Source organism: Mytilus edulis, chromosome 9, assembly GCF_963676685.1.
Source record: "Mytilus edulis chromosome 9, xbMytEdul2.2, whole genome shotgun sequence".
Classification (NCBI taxonomy): Eukaryota; Metazoa; Mollusca; class Bivalvia; order Mytilida; family Mytilidae; genus Mytilus; species Mytilus edulis.
The window spans coordinates 69,568,048-69,589,815 of NC_092352.1; the positions used below are offsets into that span (position 1 = coordinate 69,568,048).

Below are 21,768 nucleotides of genomic sequence, written 5' to 3' on the forward strand. Positions count from 1 at the left end.
AGGTCTTCAATGTACCGAGAAATTCCCGCACACGGAGGCATCCTTCAGCTGGCCCCTAAATAAATACATGCTACTTCAGTGATAATGAACGCCATACTAATATCCAAATTGTACACAAGAAACTAAAATTAAAAATAATACAAGACTAACAAAGGCCAGAGGCTCCTGACTTGGGACAGGCGCACAAATGCGGCGGGGTTAAACATGTTTGTGAGATCTCAACCCTCCCCCTATACCTCTAGCCAATGTAGAAAAGTAAACGCATAACAATACGCACATTAAAATTCAGTTCAAGAGAAGTCCGAGTCTGATGTCAGAAGATGTAACCAAAGAAAAAAAAATGACAATAATACACAAATAACAACAGACTACTAGCAGTTAACTGACATGCCAGCTCCAGACTTCAATTAAACTGACTGAAAGATTATGATTTCATCATATGAACATCAGGCACAATCCTTCCCGTTAGGGGATTAGTATCATACCATCATAACATATATGAGAAGATCATAACCCGTGTCATGCCAACTGGTTTTTGAATAAATGTGTTTAGTTCCGATGCAAAGACCCTATAAGTGAATCAATATTAACGCCAAAATATGCAATCTTTAATGTAACTATATCCCTTCTTAATAAGTCTATGCAAAGGTTTTGTTAGTTTTTGAGGTGAATAATAAAATTAACGGTATCAATTTTCCTGCACCAGATGCGCATTTCGACAATACATGTCTCTTCAGTGATGCTCGTGGCCAAAATATTTGAAATCCAAAGCTTATATAAAAGATGAAGAGCTATAATCCAAAAGGTCCAAAAAGTATAGCCAAATCCGTGAAAGGAATCAGAGCTTTGCATGAGGGTGATACATTTCTATACTGACACCTTTGTGCTTGATAAAGAATATTTCCATAAAAAAATGGATGTGAAATACCTGAACGTAGAAGAAGTCTGCATATTGAGCTATATTTACGAATGGTGTCCTTATACCGATGATAAAATTTAGTAAATGTTTTGACTAGTTTGTGATATCGAAAACCCTGGTGTAATAATTTTTCAGTAATACATAAATTTCTCTCGTTAAAATCTAAAACATTGTTACATACACGAGCGAATCGTACAAGTTGAGATATATAAACACCGTAAGATGGTGACAAGGGAACGTCACCATCTAAAAATGGATAATTTATCATAAATTGTAGTATTCAGCTTTCCGTTAATGATATAGATATCAAGATCGAGGAAAGGGCAGTGGTCATTGTTAGTATTAGCATTATTTAAAGTAAGTTCAACAGGATAAATTTCTTTAATATACATACTGAAGTCGTCATTATTGAGAGCCAAAATATCATCCCAATATCTAAAAGTATTATTAAATTTGTTTATCCCGATAATCTGACGATATACGGAATCCCCAAAGCGAACAAAAATGTTATCTAGTAAAAATTCAAGGGCATATATAGTATCAAAGCATGTCCAATTGACATAGTTTTTGTGTTTATTGCTACTAAAAAATGACCTAAAAGAGTTTGAACATATATATTCAAATTCTGACTTTTTAAATGCCCATTTAATTAGGTGTGTGAATTTTTTCTTAATGAGAATGTGAGGCAATGTGGTATACAGGGTAGAAAAATCAAAACTTTGAACAGATTCAAAATCACCAATATAAGCATGCAATTTATCAAGTAGTTCTTGACACTCCAAAAGTAATTAATTCCACTATTTTCTAAGGCCTTATTTGAACTATTTATTATCAGGTTTTTAATTGTACCAAGTGTGCTGGTAAGAAGAATAGACAATTTAGTAGTGGAACAATGGCGTGAAGACGCAATAAATCTATATTTGTAAGGTGTTTTGTGTAGCTTCGGAAGCCAGTACATAGTTGGGACTTTCATTGTATTTGGCTCTGCTTGTAAAGCGGTAGCTAAAAGTTTTTTGTTACAGATGTCGTTTTCTGAAAATGGAGTCAGTTGGAATGTTGGTGAATTGGTGATTTCTTTTTTTAGAACCTCAATGTAAAATTTACGTCAAACTATAATAATGTTATTAGCAGCTTTATCGGCCGGGACAAAAACAAATTTCTTGGCTAGTTCTGTTAGTTTATGTTTGATACGAGAAATAGGTTTTTTGTGGTTATTGTTAATAGTAAAATGTTCTTTAAAATATTGAATACGTATATCAACTATCTTCATTACTGAAATAAAAAAAGAGTCCAAAGATTTTTTGTCAGCTTTTTCCCGTTTTATCCATTTCATACAGTAAGTATGGAGTGAGTCGTGGATGATATTACGACACTCATTCCAATTAATAATTGACGGGGGACGATATTTAGGTCCTTTACTGAGGAATGATTTTAACTCTCGGTCTTGAACGATGTTAAGATCTCCTGTTATAACATGGGAAATGGGTCCATAAATATATTCGGAGGTACTACAATTACATGAAGTAGGTGTATTTTCGCTGATATTAACATCTTTACACAGTTGACTATAATTAAACACAAATTTCCGGGTAGATTTCTTGTAAATATAACAAATAAGAGGTAGCTCAGTATTATCAAAATATCCAGGAATTTGTTCTTTAACAGAATGGTCGTTACATATACAGGCAATATTTACATAATCAAAACCTTTATTGACATACTTTATTTTAATAAAATGTTTTTTATGATCTTCAGGGCGATCAATTTTTGGAAATAGTTTAGAAGACCAATATGCCATAATAATTTGAACAATTTCATACTTAGGACTGCTATATGAAATTGTGTTGCAATCCTCCAAAATTTTTTTTAACTTATTAACCGGTAATGAACTGAGTTGTGTTAACAGATAATGTCTACCGTTGTTTTTTTAAATAGAAATTAGGTCCGAAATATTGGTATGATTGGTCCGAAATTTTCTTTGATTGCGATTTGTTCTACGACCGTGAGAACGGTTTTTACGAACAGTTTTAGAAACTATATCCAAAATGTTAACGGAATCGGTTCTAGATATATTACCAATTCTAATGATATTATCATTAAGACCGAGAGGGTAGACTGTCTGTAATTTTTTAATCCAATTTAATTCAATTATTTTCCGTGATCGTACAAACTTTGAATGAGATTCACCAGGCTGCTTATTTACTACTTCTAAAGGTTGATCTGCTAAATATTTAAAAGGATGGTTGTGCTTCTTAAGGTGTTGGTAAATGATACTTTTGAATTTATTGGGTCTTTTAAAACGATACAGATGTTCTTGAGTGCGTTTAGATAAATATCGTCCAGTTTCTCCTACGTACTGAATACCACATCCCGGTTTGTTTCATGTGAGTAAATAAATAATACTGTTTGTTTTGCAAGTTATATCAGTTTCAAAATTCAAAGAAAATGTGCGACCATTAAACGTGGACCTTACCGTATTGTTGGTGGAAAGACGGGGACATGTAAGTCATTTTATTGCATGACACTTATTGATAGAAGGGTAACCACGATTTTTATTGTTAAAAATGTTAGCGATGGTAGTATTTTTAGATAACCGATTTTGAAGATTGAGACGTGTAGATACCCTTTGAACAGTTTAGTATTTAATATTTTTCCATTTCTAAGCTTCATAATTGTTTTTTGGTAGTGAATTATATTATAAAGGAGCAAAGACTGGCGTCCAGAATATGAACCAGCATACAATAATTTAAGTTATGTAAAATTGATAAATCTGTTCGGTTAAAAATGTCAAACTCTATCAGTATTAATTACCCGAAAAAGATAGGGTATATCAGGGTAGGACTGATGGCTGACTAAATAGTAGAATGGGGCTGAATATTGAAATACTAATGTTTGATAAATATTACTAAAGTAATGAACTAGAGCAGTTCTCGCTCGGACACACACTCCATAATCTAGTATATTATTAGAGCATAAACCTGCAGGACAGGGACGCACTCTACTGCCTTCACACGGCACTAATATGTTTCTGTAAGCTTAGATTTGTCTATAAATAAGGATTTGAACTTGAAGTTTATTTCAAGTGCAAAAATGTGAAACAGGACCAAAGTATAAATTCTGTATGAGTATTTGATATAAAATGTCCTTATTAAAGACACAGTCACAAAGAAGCTACATCAAATGATACGAATAACACAATCAAGTAATCCTATTTGAATGTCTTAGAAAAGAGGGACGAACTCGTAAATCAAAAATCAACTGACAACGACATGGCTAAAATTGAAAAAGACAAACAAAAAACAAAAGTACACCTAACACAACATAAAAAAACTAAAGAAGTAGCAACACGAAGTTCATTAAACCTTAAATTATGCCTTTTTAATTATAGTTCATCTAAGTGATTTATTTCTTTAATTTAGGAAACAAAATATTATTAGGTTTATAGTTCGTAAATACCTTACTTAATCAAGGCCACGACTTATAATGATTTTATCTGACATTGACCAAATATAAGTTACCTGAGATTTAACCACTCAAAGCTCTATTTATAGTCGGCATGTTACATAACAAATAAACATAAGCTCTCTGAGCTTTTATAACCGAAAAATATCATATGTAGTGGATTGTCTCAAATATGATATTCCCGACTCCAGATAACATTTATGCTATTGCCTAATGATGAAATATTATATTGTTTAGTGATCAGTTACTAAAACAAAATCTCCAGGTTATCTTCTTTGAGAGATATTGCATTACCTCTAAACAAATTGTAAAATAATAAACAAAAATAATATATAGACCTTTAGGTTACTATTATAATAATAATTGAGATACAAAAAAAACTCATACATAACGATTTGAACATATACAGTAAAAAAGGTCAAATATTTCAAAATAACTGTTATGAGAATGATGACGATGAAATGTGTTTTACCGTCCGTGGAATATATTACATGAATTTTAGAATGATAACTTGTCAGTGTGCTATGAATATGCCCCCTGCGTGTTTACTATATCGACACTCTGAGAATGGATTTTTACTGGCTTGTTTATGAACAACAAATTTCAGGAGAAGATGCCACAACTCCTGTACACGACCTTTGCTCTTCATGCTCTTAGCACTGAACAAATGCGTAAAAGCGTGGCCCCTCAAATGGTTTATTTGACTCGACTGGTTATAAATGTAGAGACTTATGATTTTTGTTACCAAATATGAATAAAACCTAATGCAAGGTACATGTATTTCATAATGAAAATGTGTCCCTCTTTGGCAAGATTTTCATAGCAAAGAACAAACTTTCATGATACATACTCATGAAATAATATCTTGTTTGGCAATATTTCATAGGACAAAAGTTTGCTTTACATATGCATGGATGCTTCATCAATAGACCCGTTAATATCATGAAATTCTAAGCCGTATCTTTTATAGCAATATAACAATATACTTTCTTGCGTCGTGGCATTTAATTTTTTTAATCAAATATCTGACATTTAAAAAAGATTACGAAAGAATCTAAAAGAGACCAATTCCTTACGTATCGGGAATTGTTTCATAATAAATGGTTCAACACTTTCCTTATTCCTCTTGTTGGCGATTGCAACCTTTCGCCAAGGTCAGAATAGTTATCAAAAGTACCAGGATTATCATTAAGTACGCCAGATGCGCGTTTCGTCTACATAAGACTCATCAGTGACGCTCATATCAAAATAGTTATGAAGCCAAACAATATAAAAGTTGAAGAGCATAGAGGATCCAAAATTCCAAAATATTGTGCCAAATACGGCTAAGGTAATCTATTCCTGGGACAAGAAAATCCTTAGTTTTTCGAAAAATTCAAATTTTTGTATCAGGAAATTTATAAAAATGATCACATAATTGATATTCATGTCAACATCGAGGTGCTGACCACTTGGCTGGTGATACCCTCGGGGACGAAACGTCCACCAGCAGTGGCATCGACCCAGTGGTGTAAATAGTTATCAAAAGTACCAGGCTTATAATTTAGTACGCCAGACGCTCGTTTCGTCCTCTTTTTTTTTGTGACTACTGAAAAGTCTGAATGGACTTTTTTTTAAATAGACAGGATACATCGAATTCTATACTATTTAACATTAAAATGTGTGTGTGTTATGATTTTTTCATAAAATGATATTCTGATCCCCAATTGTTCTAGCATATAACCCCCTTTATGAAGTTAAATTGTTGCTTCTTTAATGCATATGGATATAAATCTTCACAATAGAATTATATATATATATATTGAAAAAGTATTGTACCACCGTAATTTTTCAAATAAACCAAAATCTTATATAGCATGTGATATTAGTAAATTCTTCAAAAGATATTGTTTTTGCATTTTTAGCTCCCATGAACATGCTTTAAGATTTACTCTCTTTGAATTTCTAAGAATTAAAATAACAACTCATTTGTGGTTCTGTACATACATAACCTACCTGCACTATCTATTGGTATGTTATAAGTTTTTTCTTAAAATGTCCTGTACCAAGTCAGGAAAATTGCCATTGTTAGCTTATAGTTCGTTTCTGTGTATGTGACATTTTAATGTTGTGTTTCTGTTGTGTCGTAGTTCTCCTTTTGTATTTGATGTGTTTCCCTCAGTTTTAGTTTGTAACCCGGAAATGTTTTTTCTTTATCTTTAACTATTAATGTATTTCGAACAGCGGTATACTACTGTTGCCTTTATTTATAAATGTTCAAACCATTAATTCAATGATGTTCTCTTCTGTCAAGTGGAATTCTAGATATGTTCACTTTCGTTGTTGTCTGGTTGATGTCTTATTGATGTGTACCCTCCTTTGATTTATTCCAATGCAGGATGATTGGTCCCGAACCAATTAAGCAGATCATGTTGCTGTACATTATATCTGTTTTTGTTTTTTTTTTGTAAATTATGTTCAACAAACATCAATCTGACAGTGAGTTTCCTCGTTTAAATTGAATTGTTGAGGTGCTCATCGTATGATAGATGTGCCTTTGCAGTTTTATATTCACATTAACTCTAGATTATTTGTGCGAAAACCGATGCTATAGTATGGATTCTCTCAATATCCAGGTATTTGCATAAAATCTAAATATCAACTAAAATAACAATAAAATGTTTGTGTGCATATATGTAATAAATAAACTGACATGTAAAGTGTAAACAAATCCTGACAATTACAGCTATCCTAGAATTTTATTTTCAGTTATGATATGTATCAATTATATATATACAGACAGATAAAAGCTTATCAACATAAACAGAGAGTGCGTTTTTCTAATTTTGGAACTACAAATATGTATTTTAAGATTACTCGGTAGTTGATACAGAAAAACACAACAGTTTATCATACATTTTTGCATTAGCGACAAGAACAGTGTTAAATGAATTCAATGTCTTTGCAAAAGTACTTACACCATTTCACAAATGTTTGTGGTCGGAACTGTACAAGGACCATCTGTCCAAGAATAATTAAAGCCTATGACTGGATCTACTCGCTAAAGCCTATGACTGGATCTACTCGCATTGCTACACAGTTCTCGTTTCCCCTCTGTTGTTTGGCTGGGTCGGTCTCCAGTTAAAGTATGTTGCCTGATTGCAATTGGCTAACCAGTGAAATGTCCCCTCAGTTACAATGTCATTTAATCCTATATACATTCCAATGGAATCTGATAAAACAAATAAAATGGTTTTGAAAATGTTACAAACATTTATTGCTGCGATAAAAACAAAACACGCATACTTCATGTAATTGCATTAATCAAATACACAATTTCAAACCTGCATTGTAAAGTAAATTTGCATTTTCAATCCAACTAATAAACATGGTTCAAATGTGTAGTGAAATTTATCGTTTTGCAGGCTTACGGGGATATGCATTACGATATAAGTGAATGACTTCTCTATTTAAACAATTCAGCGATTGGGATTTGACCACATGATGTCACTCTCTGTTTTGTAAGGTATTGTTGAGCGTAATATCAACCGAATAAAAAGCAGAAAAGCTTGTATGAACATGCATCTTACACTGACATAAACACCACATCAAATAAAAAATATAGCCGAGCTTAATAGTAAATTAAACCACACAAGTTGTTTAAGTAAATATAGATAAAGGAGGAAAATATCCTTCATTGTTTATTTTTAATCAATTAGCGTCCACGTATTCTTACTTATTTTGATCATTAGATCTGTAAGATACTGTTGTGTTTTTGCGTCATCAACTGTAGCTTATGATGCCGATATACCATATTGGCGTCCAATCACTTCACACAGTTTCTGAGAATAAAATAGAAAATAATACTTTCAATTTAGTAAACACGTATTTCATTATCATGTTAACGTTGGTATTATACGATAAATCTGGTTGAAATAGTTGACACATAATTATTCTGTTCTATCCCTCCCTCGAAACACATCATATTAGATCTGCCATGCTTACATGTTTGTAACGAACGGACATTCCTACAGCATCAAGTGCTCTGGCTTAGCCACAATAAAATAGGTTATATTGTGTTCATCTATTTCCCGCTCCTATTATTATGTCATAATTCTTATTCTAAGGTTGCAGTCCTTTAAGATTGCTATCTATAAACTCTAAGCTATTTCATATACAAGATCATTTGATTTCATATATGAGCAAACTACCAGTATAGTTTAATGATGTGCAAATTTTACCAATCTATAAGAAGATACAAATCAAATTGAAAAAAAAACCGAGGGATTCACATTGACTCGAACAATCGCAAAACCTTAAACCTATTAAAACCAAGAGTTCCAAATGGTGAAGTTGAAATCATCCCTTCGTAATGTTTACGGAAGCAATAGAGAGTTTGTTGACCGTCATGGAATGTGTTCCTTGTGTCATAACTACAATCCCATTCACTTTTGTTTTGTGTTTCCCTCAGTTTTTGGTTTGTAACCCGGATATGTTCTTGTCTCATTTGATTTATGGATATTATACAGCGGTATACTACTGTTGCTTTTATATATACTCTCTGTTTTTAATTTCTATATTGTGTTTTGTGTACTATTGTTTTTGATTTTTAGCCATGGCGTTGTCAATTTATGTTTGATCTATGAGTTTGCATGTCCCTTTGATATGTTTCGATCCTCTTCTAAATGATAACATCTTCTGTTATGCATACATTGTCCATAATTAGAATCCATTAAAGTCGAGACTTGGATATCTCAGTAAAACGTAATTATATATATATCATTGTAGGACAATCTAAATCATAATTTTTTTTCAAAATTTCATTTTGTAACGTCCTACTACTCTTTCCATTTAAACTCACAAGTGAATCGGCAAATGTCTCGTTGTCACGGCTTAGAAAGAAACACTTGTCTTCATAATGACTCCAACTATTTAGACATGCACAAAATACTGAAAATAAATTGATGATGCGATTGCATCTTATAAGTTACATTTGGAGTGTTAGCATTTATTTATACACTTTGTTTATTTACATCATGCGGAAAAACTGTTTCAAAGTGATTTCCTTGTTTGATAAAGTTACTAAATTCATATATCATGCTTTATATCAATAAACCGTGACCTTATAACTGCTAATGATCTCTATGACAAGATACTAAATATTACTAATATGAATATTTGTGTACTTGTAATCTTATTTTGGTATTCTTTACTCTAAATAAGATCGACCCTGAGCACTCACATACCTGTATCAGCGATATATAACGTTTGTTTTGGTCATCGCTTTTACACAGTAGACAACAAATTGATATATGATTGTTTCAAACATATGATAATAAACAAGTCAACACTATCCTTTAATTTTATACGCGTACAACATGTTATGTAAAACAGATATATGTAAATCATCGTTTAATTGTTTATAATGATATTTCTATGTACCGGATCAGTCGACAGAATGGTTAAACCGTATTTCTACTTTGTAATTGTTGAAATAGTTATAAATAAATAAAATAAACCCAGCTGAACACAGACACAACCCTTCATCACAAAAAAAATCTAATTAAATGTAAACTCGAACAGATCTAGAAATTAAAGAACACGTGTCTATCTGATTATCAATTTTTAAAGCTGTCTATGTATCGTTTTATATGACTGATGACAGTCTTTAGGGTCATATTTGTGGATAATTTGATGATATTTGGTCTATACAAACGAATGGCTTTTACATTGTAACGAGTATATGCATTGTTAAATGCTTCTTTATGAACTTGTCTATAATTTAGATAGAAGTTTTTACTTAAAAATCCAATTGCTAATTTGTTATTGGGTACAATGCGTAAAATGGGTGAGCATGATTTTGACGGTTACCCCTATCCTAAACTTGATCCTTACCATAATGCCCATTTGTTAAAACTAAACAAAGAAGTGCATGCAATTTATCATGAATTTCATATTCAAATATTTAATCACTTCACCAAACTATAATAAAAAAAAATACTTACTAACAGGCTAGAAATGCCAGAACACAAAGTTTCATCATAACACGAAGCAGCAGTTTAAATATTGCATGTTGCATTATTACAACCGATATTTATAATAGTTAATTATCTCATTTTGATAAGTTCGTGATGTCATAAAACTGCAGAACGATTGAATTGTTGGTAACAAATTCGGAAAAAAACCCAAGTCAAGGTCCACTTTGATATTCATTATCAATAATTAACTTTTATAGACATGTATTCATACAGACCATTTTGGGGGGAATACCGTGTGGCTATAAAGCTAGTCATCTGCATACATTGTTACGCAAGTTTTTTTATTCTCAAGCATGCTCTCTGTTGTAATATTAAAGCATAGAGACTCTTAATATTCATCAATTAAAACAATAGAAAATATGGGTATAAATTTAATAAATAAACTGACATGTACAAGGTTAATCAAAATCTGGCAATCCCGGCTATCTGATAAGGTTTCCAATATCTGCTGCCCTAAAATGGTTAGATAAATATTTGAAAAAAAATCAACAGCTTATTTTATATAACAAAAATTATTTTAATTTGGATGTTTCTTTTGTGATAGGAGTTGGTGCTAACAGCAAAAACAATAAACATTTGGAACAAATTTAGAATCCTATTAATCAATGATTATCTTTTGTTGGTGTATATTATGTTAAACTTTGTGTTAAGTTATTTGTTTTAGCAAACCTAATATAAATAGCGTTTGTGGTTGAATTGTTTTACATTTGTAATAGATTGGTCTACTATAGTTTCGTTTAATTTATGAGTTTTCCTTATTGCTAATGGTCTATTGGTGATCTTAAGGTGTCCACCTTAACGCCAATAAGTATCTGGTGGACCATTATCAGTCAGGGGCATTACTTAAACAAGTAACAATTAAAATTACCTATACAAGTAATGTTGAAAACGAGGCTAATTTAAATATAACTTATATAAGTTATTTTTCTGAATATTATGTTTATATGTGTCCAAGAATACAGATTTTACTAGCTCTACATAATTTTCACAGTTATCTGGTTATTTTTCCCTTGATATATAAAAACTAATTCTTCAGAAACACTAATTAACTTTCCGACGCACTTATCTTTCATACCGACGCTTCTGGGTCAAAGATTGGTCTCTTGGGACTATTAAATTATCATTTTCCTCTAAAATCTTGAAGGTAGACTGATATAAATAGATAGATACTTGTGAATTAATTAAGACCTGAAGTTATTTATAATTTGTAACCTAAATCAATTACATATGTGCCTTAGATAAGTGTAATTGCTATTTTTTACAAAAATGTTTAAAATAACTTATTCAAGTAATATTTTTGCCATTATTTTCAAAGTAACCCTTTATCTCTATACTCCTTTTAAATCTGATAAATTCTTTATTTTATGATATAAAATGTTATTTAAAATCATGAAAACTACATTTAGTCTATGTTTCTATTGAAAATTAAAATAACTCTCTTAAGTAATTTTATTATTTTTAAAATAAAAAATTACTTATATAAGTAATTAAAAAAAATAACTTGTTTAAGTAACGCCCCTGACTGATTATCTGCTTGCCAATCACATCACTATTTTTTTGTATATCAGTTATGTAGTAAGTAATTTTTCTAAAGCTTTTCTTAAAATGTCCTAACATGTAACAAATTCAGGAATATGGCAGTTGTTGTCGTATAGTTTGTTTTTATGTAAAATACTTTGTCGTTTGTTTGTTGTTGCACTTCAGTGTTCTGTTGTGTATATGTTTTCCTCTTATAGTTGATGTGTTTCCCATGGTTTTAGTTTGTAACCCACATTTGTTTTTCTCAATATATGTCTGAATTTTGAACAGCGGTATACTAATTTTGACTTTATTTCAGGAAACAAAATCATTTGGTTGACAGTCATGTAAATGATGTATACAACAAACAATTCAGATGGGAAATATACGCATATTATTGTTTATGTTAATCAGAAATGAAAAAACCGACAACTTCATAAAAGTTATTATGAATAACTTAGTGTTCGTAGTGCTCGTCAACTTCGTTTTTTATTTTGACGATTTTACATTCTTGATTCGAGCATCAATAATGAGTCTATTTTGGACGAAACAAGCTACTTTGGGTTTTTTTTATATAAAACTCCTGTTTTATGTAATATATTATTTCATATAGCGACTTGTACCATGCACATAACATAGCAGAAATGTGTTAAACACTATTTCAGTGCATATGCTTATATATGCTTAATATTTTTAAGGACACACCCAGGCTGTTAAAAAGTTTAAGACTGAGAGGACATTATTGAATTTTAAATTATGCACCATTTGTTGGTAATTCGGTTCAGACGATGAAAAAAAAAGAGCGATACAGATTAACCATTGTTTTAGATATTGTAAAAATCACAAAAATTAGATCTTTGGTTTATTCTATTTCTTTTCAAATCATTTTTCAAACATGACAAATGCGGTTGAAAATGTGCAACGATCTTCTGTTCCTGTGTTGTTAAAGCCGTCCACAGAATCAACGCGTATTACAGTGTCAAATGTATTTCTTTGCAATAATACTTACACCATTTCACAAATGTATGTGGTTGGTACTGTGCAAGGACCATCTGTCCAAGAATAATTGAAGCCTATAACTGGATCAACTCGCATAGCTACACAATTTTCGTTTCCCCCTCTGTTATTAGGTTGAGTAGGTCCCCAGTTAAAATATGTTGCCTGCTTGCCGTTTGCTATCCAGTGAAATGTTCCTTCAGTAACAAGGTCATTTAATCCTATGTACATTCCAATGGAATCTGATCATTCAAAGGAACAATGGCATAGACAGATTAACATTGTTATTGGAGATTATATATAACAATTAATTATTTACAAAATTGCTTTGCCCTCCGAAAAAATATTTCCTATGACAATCGTATAATAGAAACGCATAAAAACAAAAGTTTTATTTCTGTATAGGATTTCCAACGATTTCAAACTAATGGAAAAAGTGTAAATGAAGAAAAATGTTGCACCCCATGTCGGTTTTTGATTTTGGAGAAATATTGTGTGAAAGTGTATTCGCTGTTTATACTGTTCATTTATCTGATCAATTTGTTTAATTCGTGTTTTGTTTTGATGCATTCCAGTATGTAAATTCATGAATTCTTTCAAAAGCCATCAACGAAGTGGTAGATAGTATAAACTTCGATAGGTAGTAGATGTTAACTAATAAAACACTGTATTATATGTTTAAAACTTGCAACGGATTTTATAAACAATATCAAAGGTAAAATATATTTAATATCATACACAAATACAGATGAACGTCCGAAAACATGAAAGTCTTATCATGTAGACCGAAACAAGACGAACCTTTAATTCTTATGAAAATCAAGCATTACTGTCTAAAAACGAGACGGCTTATTCCCTAAACTTAGAAAGAAACGTTCCATAGAAAGAATAATTGAACGTTTTGGTTCATCATGCTTCTAATATATATGTTGCAATTTTATTCTTACTAATTTTGATCATTAAATTTGTAAGAAACTGTTGTGTTTTGGCGTCATCAACAGTAGCCAAAGAGGCAGATCTTCCATACTGACGACCAATCACTTCACATAGCATCTGACAAAAAATAAAGACATAGTATAAAAAATATTAAAGAAAGATGTTTTTTTAATAGATTTCAAGCTTAATAAGTGTTTATGAAAGTTTGGATTTTCCTAGAGTTAGGGATGGTCATAACAACCAGTTTCTGTCAATTATTTTTTTCTCTCAACCTTTTCGCCAATATACATGTCATGAATTTATCAACATTTGAGAATTGCCAATGGACTTAATTTCGTTCAGTTCAAGCTACATCCAAAACTCTTGGAAGAAAATTAAATATAGAAATGTTTATGAAATCCAACAACGACAACGCAGTGCATCCTTTGTGAGGATTTATAGTTTAAAACCAAGTTATAGCCTGAAATGTTATAAATCGATCTGTCAGCTACATGGCGGTTAATATCATACGTTTGTATTTGATGGTTAAGTTTGGTTCAAACAAAATAAAATTTAAACGTTGTTAGCACATGTAGCATGTAAGTAATTTTAAGACTTCTTTTCATCATATCAACATACCAGTGAATTGCCAAATGTCTCATTGTCCCTGCTTAGAAAGAAACATTTATCTTCATAATGGTTCCATCCATTTGGACATGTGCAAAATACTGAAACAGTTTTACCATTGCATTAATAAGTGTCATACAATTTACCATGGAACTTTACATTCATAAATATAACAGATTGAATCTTGAAGAATTAGTTCAATATTACATTACATGCATTGTATGTATGCTTTATTCTAATACTTTATTTTGATTGGCTATCAGCATTCTCGAGTCAGTCTGAAAACTAACGTTCATTTTGAAATGAAATGTAACATTCATCATGACACGGCCTTCGTCAATAAAGTGCACAGGTAAATAAAAGAAAAAAACTTGTTATTAACCTTGTTTTCATCATCCTAGCAAAATATTAAATTATACGCGTTGACCCTGTGTACATTTTTTTAATGAAGCGTTTCGACGCTTTTTACTAAATGTACCTCGGGAAACGCTTGTACGACCCAAAATATTTAAGAAGCATTCACATATTAAGAAGAATTACTTACCAACTGTGGCTACAAATGCCAGAACACAAAGTTTCATACAAACAAAAGACATTTTGCTATATTAGGCAGCAGTTTGAATATTGAATGTTGCATTTCTAGAGGCGATATTTATATTCGTTAATTATCTTAAGTTCGTGAGGTCAAACAATTGCAGACAAACTGGAATGGGCTGTAACATGTGGACCAAAAACAAAGTCAAGGTCTACTAAGTTATTACTGATAATTGACCAACTTTTGTGACTGGTATTCATACAGACCATTTTGATAAAAAGTTCAAATTTCAGAACAAGATTATTTGGAATATAATTTGGAACATTTATCAGGATAAGATAAAAGCGATAGTTCGTGAATTCAAATTTTGAGTTACATAGGAGACGTTAGGTGATACAAAATGCTTTTTTTTAGAAAATGAAAATACAAAAAAATAATAATGTGTAACTTGCGAACTTGATACATCCCCCACAGCTAAACGGACGCCCTACTTCGGCAAGCGTTTTACTGCCGGTCAGGAGAAGACCAAGTGACCATATTTTTATCCCAGTCACCTTTGGTGGCATAAATAGAATGAATAAAATACTATAAGTAAATTAACTTTAATGCATACATTAAAGATATGCCTGGAAATTTCTGTTTATTTGAACTAATAATACGAAAGCAACACTATTTTGAAACGTTAACAAATATAACAAACACCAGTATCTTGTGTTTTAGAAAGTAGTGTATAGTTATTATTTTATTAAGTCTGTAAGAAAACATTTTTTCCTATAAATAAATGAAACATTAACATTACCTATAACAAATGTGAATCGGAAATTTATATTTAGAGTATGAAGGCCGTGTAAACTCAGTTGTTTAAGGTCTGTTTGATTCACTTGTGAATAACTTAGTTATCTCATGACGAAGCATAAACAATGTTATAAAAACTTGGAAATCGTTATTAAAATAAATCGTTAAACCAGTTTTTGGGAAATACGCATTTCAATTCTTTTAATTTTATCATGATGTAGAAAATTATTTCATGCATTAAATGATACTTCCAAAACAGCACCAACGGTTGTGTTACGTACCAACCGTACATGATACGTAGCAAATAGAGAAACTTCTAATGGGACTGGTTATTTCCAACCATTGAATTTTATTTAATACGTTGCTCAAGTTCAAACTGAGATAAAACAATCTTTTCTGTTTAATTTCGAATTAAAGTATATCTCATTTATTATAAAATTCATTGATAAAAACATCCCTATAGCATGTATATGTGCTGTGGTTCTTTTAGAATTAAGCTGTGTTCAATAAAGGATTTTTTTGCACTATGTGTCTATCTTAGTCCAAATAAACAGATATTTCCAGGCATATCTTTAATGTATCCACTTATGTAAATTTACTAATAGTATTTTATTCATCCTATTTATGCCACCAAGGGTAACTGGTGAATGGACATATGGTCACTTGGTCTTCTCCTGACCGACAGTTAAACGGTTGCCGAGGTGGGGCGTCCGTTTGGCTGTGCGGGATGTATCAAGTTCGCAAGTTACACATTATTATTTTTTTTTATTTTCATTTTCTAAAGAAAGCATTTTGTATCATCTATCTTCTCCTATGTAACTCAAAATTTGTATCGGAAAGCTTTGTATGGCTAGAGGCAATTTTTTCTGAGACAGTGGATCATACCAAACATCATTTTGACCCCTGGTTGAAACTGAAATAAATGCTTATTCTGGAAATATGTTTCGTGTACACATACTAAGTTGTCAATTGATTATAATTTTCTATTTGTACTACAAACGCATCAAATGTATGAGGCTTATAAGTTTGCACGGAAGACGCGCGTTTCGTCTAAGTGAAAGTCATCAGAGGCACTCAAAATGGATACTCCAATTAACATTCTCATAGTTCACCTCATGTACTAGTAAAGATTCTTGTTCAAAATTTAATTATTCGCATAGGAATTCACGAACTATCGCTTTTATCTTATCCTGATAAATGTTCCAAATTATATTCCATATAATCTAGTTCTGAAATTTGAACTTTTTATCAAAATGGTCTGTATGAATACCAGTCATAAACGTTCGTCAATTATCAGTAACAACTAAGTAGACCTTGACTTTGTTTTTGGTCCACATGTTCCACCCCATTCCAGTTTGTCTGCAATAGTTTGACCCAACGAACTTGCGATACTTAACGAATATAAATATCACCTCTTGAAATGCAACATTCAATATTCAAACTGCTGCCTAATATAACAAAATGTCTTTTGTATTTATGAAACTTTGTGTTCTGGCATTTGTAGCCACAGTTGGTAAGTAATTTTTCTTAATATTTGAATGCTTCTTAAATATTTTGGGGTGTACAAGCGTTTACCGAGATACATTTAGTATAATGCACCGAAACGCTTCATTCTAAAAATGTACACAGGGTCAACGCTTTTACAACCCTATGATATTACTTAAAGAAGAATTCAATACTTATAATGTAATATTTTGCTAGGATGATGAAAACAAGATTGATAAAAAAAAATTTTTATTTACCTGTGCAATTTAATTTATTGCCGAAGCTCGTGTCATGATGAATGTTACATTTCATTTCAAAATGAACGTTAGTTTTCAGACTGACGCGAGAACGCTGATAGCCAATCAAAATTAAGTATTAGAATGAAGCAGCATACATACAATACATGTAATGTAATATTGAACTAATTCTCCAAGATTCAATCTGTTATATATAATTAAATACCTCTTCGTGTAGTTTTGATTGATGGATATTTGTTGATTAGAGTAAATGTAAGGATAAGCATTGTTGTCAAATCCATGCTCATCAATTTGACCCAATTGCAAATTAACATTTTGATTCACAGAAGAGACAAACACATTTCCAATTTACCAAAAAATTAGTAGAAAGTCAATTAATCGTAAACCCGATATAATTTAGCAGCATTTTTTTTATTATAGACTTCATGCCATCAAATTATCCCTTGCGATAACATTCAAAGCCTGTTAACTATCATAAAACCCGATACATGCCATGCATACATTTTTTTGATTTACAAAGACAGACAAACGCTTGAACTAAATGTTTAGGTATGTTCGATTTAATGTTTTTCCCGTATCTGAATGTATTTATGTGTACCGGATCAGTTAATGAAGAGGTCTTTTTGATGATTTCTACTTTGATAAACATATCGATGTTAAACATCTGCAATACCCTTCCCCTTCAAAAACTATAATGAATTGTTACACGAACATGACCTAAGATGATATTGTTGCCTTCCAAACCAATTATAAATCATCGAAAATTTTGAGCAATTTGTCTATAAAATTGAACCAAAATTATTACGAATAGCGATATATTATTTTTATTTGTTTGCCATATTGTACGCGCATTTGGTCTACGTAGTTATTCGTACTACTGTGATGAGTTTATCTTTTTATCAATGTTTGAAGCAACCTAAATTATATATCAACTGTTATCAACTGTTACTTTACTGTGTAAAAGCGTTAATCACAGCAAAGTTATAAACGGCTTCATATGTATGTATAAATGGCCAACATACCATAAATTTTGTTTTTGTATATTCATATTTTTGTGATGAAGTCACGTTATCATAGATAACACGAACAGTTATAGATGCGACAATTTGTACGTTTGAAAAAGGTTTTGTCGTGATGCAAATAAACTGAGCGTCGAATAAAATTTATCAATCAAAATGTAACATAGATTATTCTTCTTTGACTTTGGATTTTGACTGCATTCCTTGAACGTGAATGTGACACATCTCTTTATATCATTTGTTTGTAAATATTAGACAGTTCTCAGCATTTATATTCTGTATGAAAGATAAACGAAAAATAATTTTAATTTCAGTATTTTGTGCATGTCCCAATAGTTGGAGTCATTATGGAGACAAGTGTTTCTTTCTAAGCCGTGATAACGAGACATTTGCCGATTCACTGGTGAGTAAAATTGAAATGAGCCGAGGGAGGTTAAAAAAATAAGTGTTCTTATAATAATGTTGGCTCTTTTACTATGATATATAATTACTCTTTTTGCCTGTTTTGTAGTAATCGCTGTATGGAGTTTGTCTTATTCGCGATTTTAAATTCCAATGACAGATAATGTGCGCATAGCAGAAGTCGATTACCGTTTAAACACATCTAGGCTCGACTCTTTTAAAGTTATTGAAATTCAATTTAATTTTGCAACCTTTGCGAGTAGTTAAAATACGTGAATATAAATCGTCGCGATAATTTATTCCTTATCTGACTGCATTAAGTGAATTTGAAAATCGCTAAATTAATTCGCAACGAAGTGGGCTAGAAGGGGCTGAAACAAAGTTTCCGCGAAAAGAAGTTGGTTTACAGTATTTGAATCCCTAAGGTTTTTTGTTCATCATTGAATTGTATCTTTCTCCTTGGATACTTGCGTTTTCAACACCGGTCAACAACTGTTGCATCTCATTTCACATCACGTGATCTTGTATATGATATCAATAACTTTAAATAACAAGCGTTAGGGACTACAGTCTGAGAATAAGATCATCGAAATATTATTAGGAACGGGATATATATTTTCTTAATGTAGCATATTTCATCATGGTTATATTTAAGCAGTTAGTTATGTAGGAATGTCCTTTTGTTTCAATTATGTAAGCATGGAAGAAGCATATTTTACCAAAATGCTGAATAAATGTTTATTTTGAAATTTGAAAGTAATATTTCTTTATCTTTTAACAGAAACTGTGTGAAGTGATTGGACGTCAATATGGAAGATCTGCATCATTAGCTACCGTTGATGATGCAAAAACACAACAGTTTCTTGCAAATTTAATGATCAAAATAAGTAAGAATGCGTAGACGTTAGATTTAACATTAATGATGGAGCGCAACTTTTCTTCTATATCTTGCATTACCTTAATACAATTGTGCCACTTCGTTTAAGGTGTTATCATGCTTGGCTGTCTTAATTACTATCGATTTGTTATGTTATCCTATCTTGGCAAATAACAAATGAGGAACTTAACATGACGATAAAAAAAAACTGGTTTGAATTACGTTCATATAACAACAATGCATTACAAAACAGAGAGTGACCTCACGTGTTCAAATCTCAAACGCTCGTTTGTTTGAAAAGTAGGAATTAGCATACTTACACGGAAACACATGTTCCGGTAATCCTGGAAAACGATAATATCGTATATATCACACTATAATTATTATATCATCTTGCTCAATTGTTGGTATGTATTTGATATAAAAGTTTAGACCGTTCGTTATCCCGTTTGAATGGTTTTACACTAGTATTTGTTGGGGCCGTTTATGCCTTGCTTTTCAGTGTGAGTCAAGGATCCGTGTTAAAGACCGTACTTTGGCCTATGATGGTTTACTTTTACGAAGTGTAACCTGGATGGAGAGTTGTCTCATGGGCATTAATACCATATCTTCTATTACCAAAATACAAAAAAAATCACAGCGTAACTTTGAAAATGAATAATCGATTGATGGAACTAACATGTTTTGTTTAAAAGCAGCAACATTTTTGTTTGTTTTATCAGATTCCATTGGAATGTACATAGGATTAAATGACCTTGTAACTGAAGGGGAATTTCACTGGATAGCAAACGGCAAGCAGGCAACATACTTTAACTGGGGACCTACCCAGCCAAACAACAGAGGGGGGAATGAGAACTGTGTAGCTATGAGAGTTGATCCAGTAATAGGCTTCAATTATTCTTGGACAGATGGTCCTTGTACAGTACCAACTACCTATATCTGTGAAATGGTGTAAGTACTATTTCAAAGAAATCAATTTAAACGCAATAACTTTAACACTGTGCTTTTCATCAGTACAAAAATATGTTGTTTTTCCCCTGTTTGTTTTGATTTGGTTCCAACTATCAAGTAATCAACATTTATTTGTCATTTTCAAAATTGAAAAAAAATGTCCTCTCTTCCTAGATTTTATTTGTTCGGATATTTTGTTCCAAAAACAGTAGTATGTATAACAAAAGCCAACTGATAAATGACTTCGTTCAAACACTTATACTTTTACAAAAACCACAAACATTTGAAATAAAAATTACTTTATGTATACAACTGAATATTTTTTTCAAATTTGTCTTTGTATATTTTAGAGCAGCAGATATCGGAAACCTTCTTGGATAGCCGTAATTGTCAGGAATGTGTTCATATCATTTTACATATCAGTTTGTTTATTACATATATACACACCAACTTTGTTGTTGTTTTTATTTAATATTTAGTTTTTATGTTACTTGCTATATATTGAGAGAACCCTCATTGTTACATGGAATGTCGTTAGAAATAGTTCATCAAGTCAAGTTTTTAAATATGCTGATAACATCATATTTTTTTTTGTCTTTAGAAGCATGTAAGACTCACTACAAATTTGATTAAAAAATTGTTGATACGATATTACAGCATCTATCTACCTTCATCCGGCTATTAGAGTACCGAAGGTAGTAGGTTTGTAAAAGCATATTTAACCAACACGAGATGACGTAAAAATATCAAACTTATTTCGAAATCGATATCTGTTTTTTTTTACTATATGAAAACTGGAGAAAAAAAACAAACGTAACATTGTGCTCTACAAACTTTTAGGCTTATAACAGGGCTCTCTGATGTCGGAAGACATCAACATGTTATACATGAATCGGTACCATTATTTATTAAATAATAATTTATTGACTTCAACGTCAATTCTGATGATTAGAAATATTTGTGAAAATCTTGTGTTTATGCAATCAACAAATG

General features: G+C 31.4%; 2 protein-coding genes across 2 annotated transcripts; one reads left to right on the forward strand and one right to left on the reverse strand.

Annotated features, from left to right (window-relative positions):
• Positions 1 to 10,756: 10,756 nt before the first annotated feature.
• Positions 10,757 to 15,097, reverse strand: LOC139488912 (perlucin-like protein). The gene is made up of 5 exons (XM_071274880.1): positions 14,999 to 15,097; positions 14,467 to 14,555; positions 13,860 to 13,965; positions 12,926 to 13,154; positions 10,757 to 10,851 (listed from the first exon to the last, which is right to left on the reverse strand). Exons 1-5 carry the CDS (start codon positions 15,048 to 15,050, stop codon positions 10,821 to 10,823), a joined length of 507 nt encoding a protein of 168 aa, XP_071130981.1. The 5' UTR covers positions 15,051 to 15,097; the 3' UTR covers positions 10,757 to 10,820.
• Positions 15,098 to 17,223: 2,126 nt separating this feature from the next.
• On the forward strand, positions 17,224 to 21,238 carry LOC139488907 (perlucin-like protein). The gene is made up of 5 exons (XM_071274874.1): positions 17,224 to 17,297; positions 18,860 to 18,948; positions 19,729 to 19,834; positions 20,547 to 20,775; positions 21,126 to 21,238. Exons 1-5 carry the CDS (start codon positions 17,246 to 17,248, stop codon positions 21,154 to 21,156), a joined length of 507 nt encoding a protein of 168 aa, XP_071130975.1. The 5' UTR covers positions 17,224 to 17,245; the 3' UTR covers positions 21,157 to 21,238.
• The last annotated feature ends 530 nt before the right edge of the window (positions 21,239 to 21,768 follow it).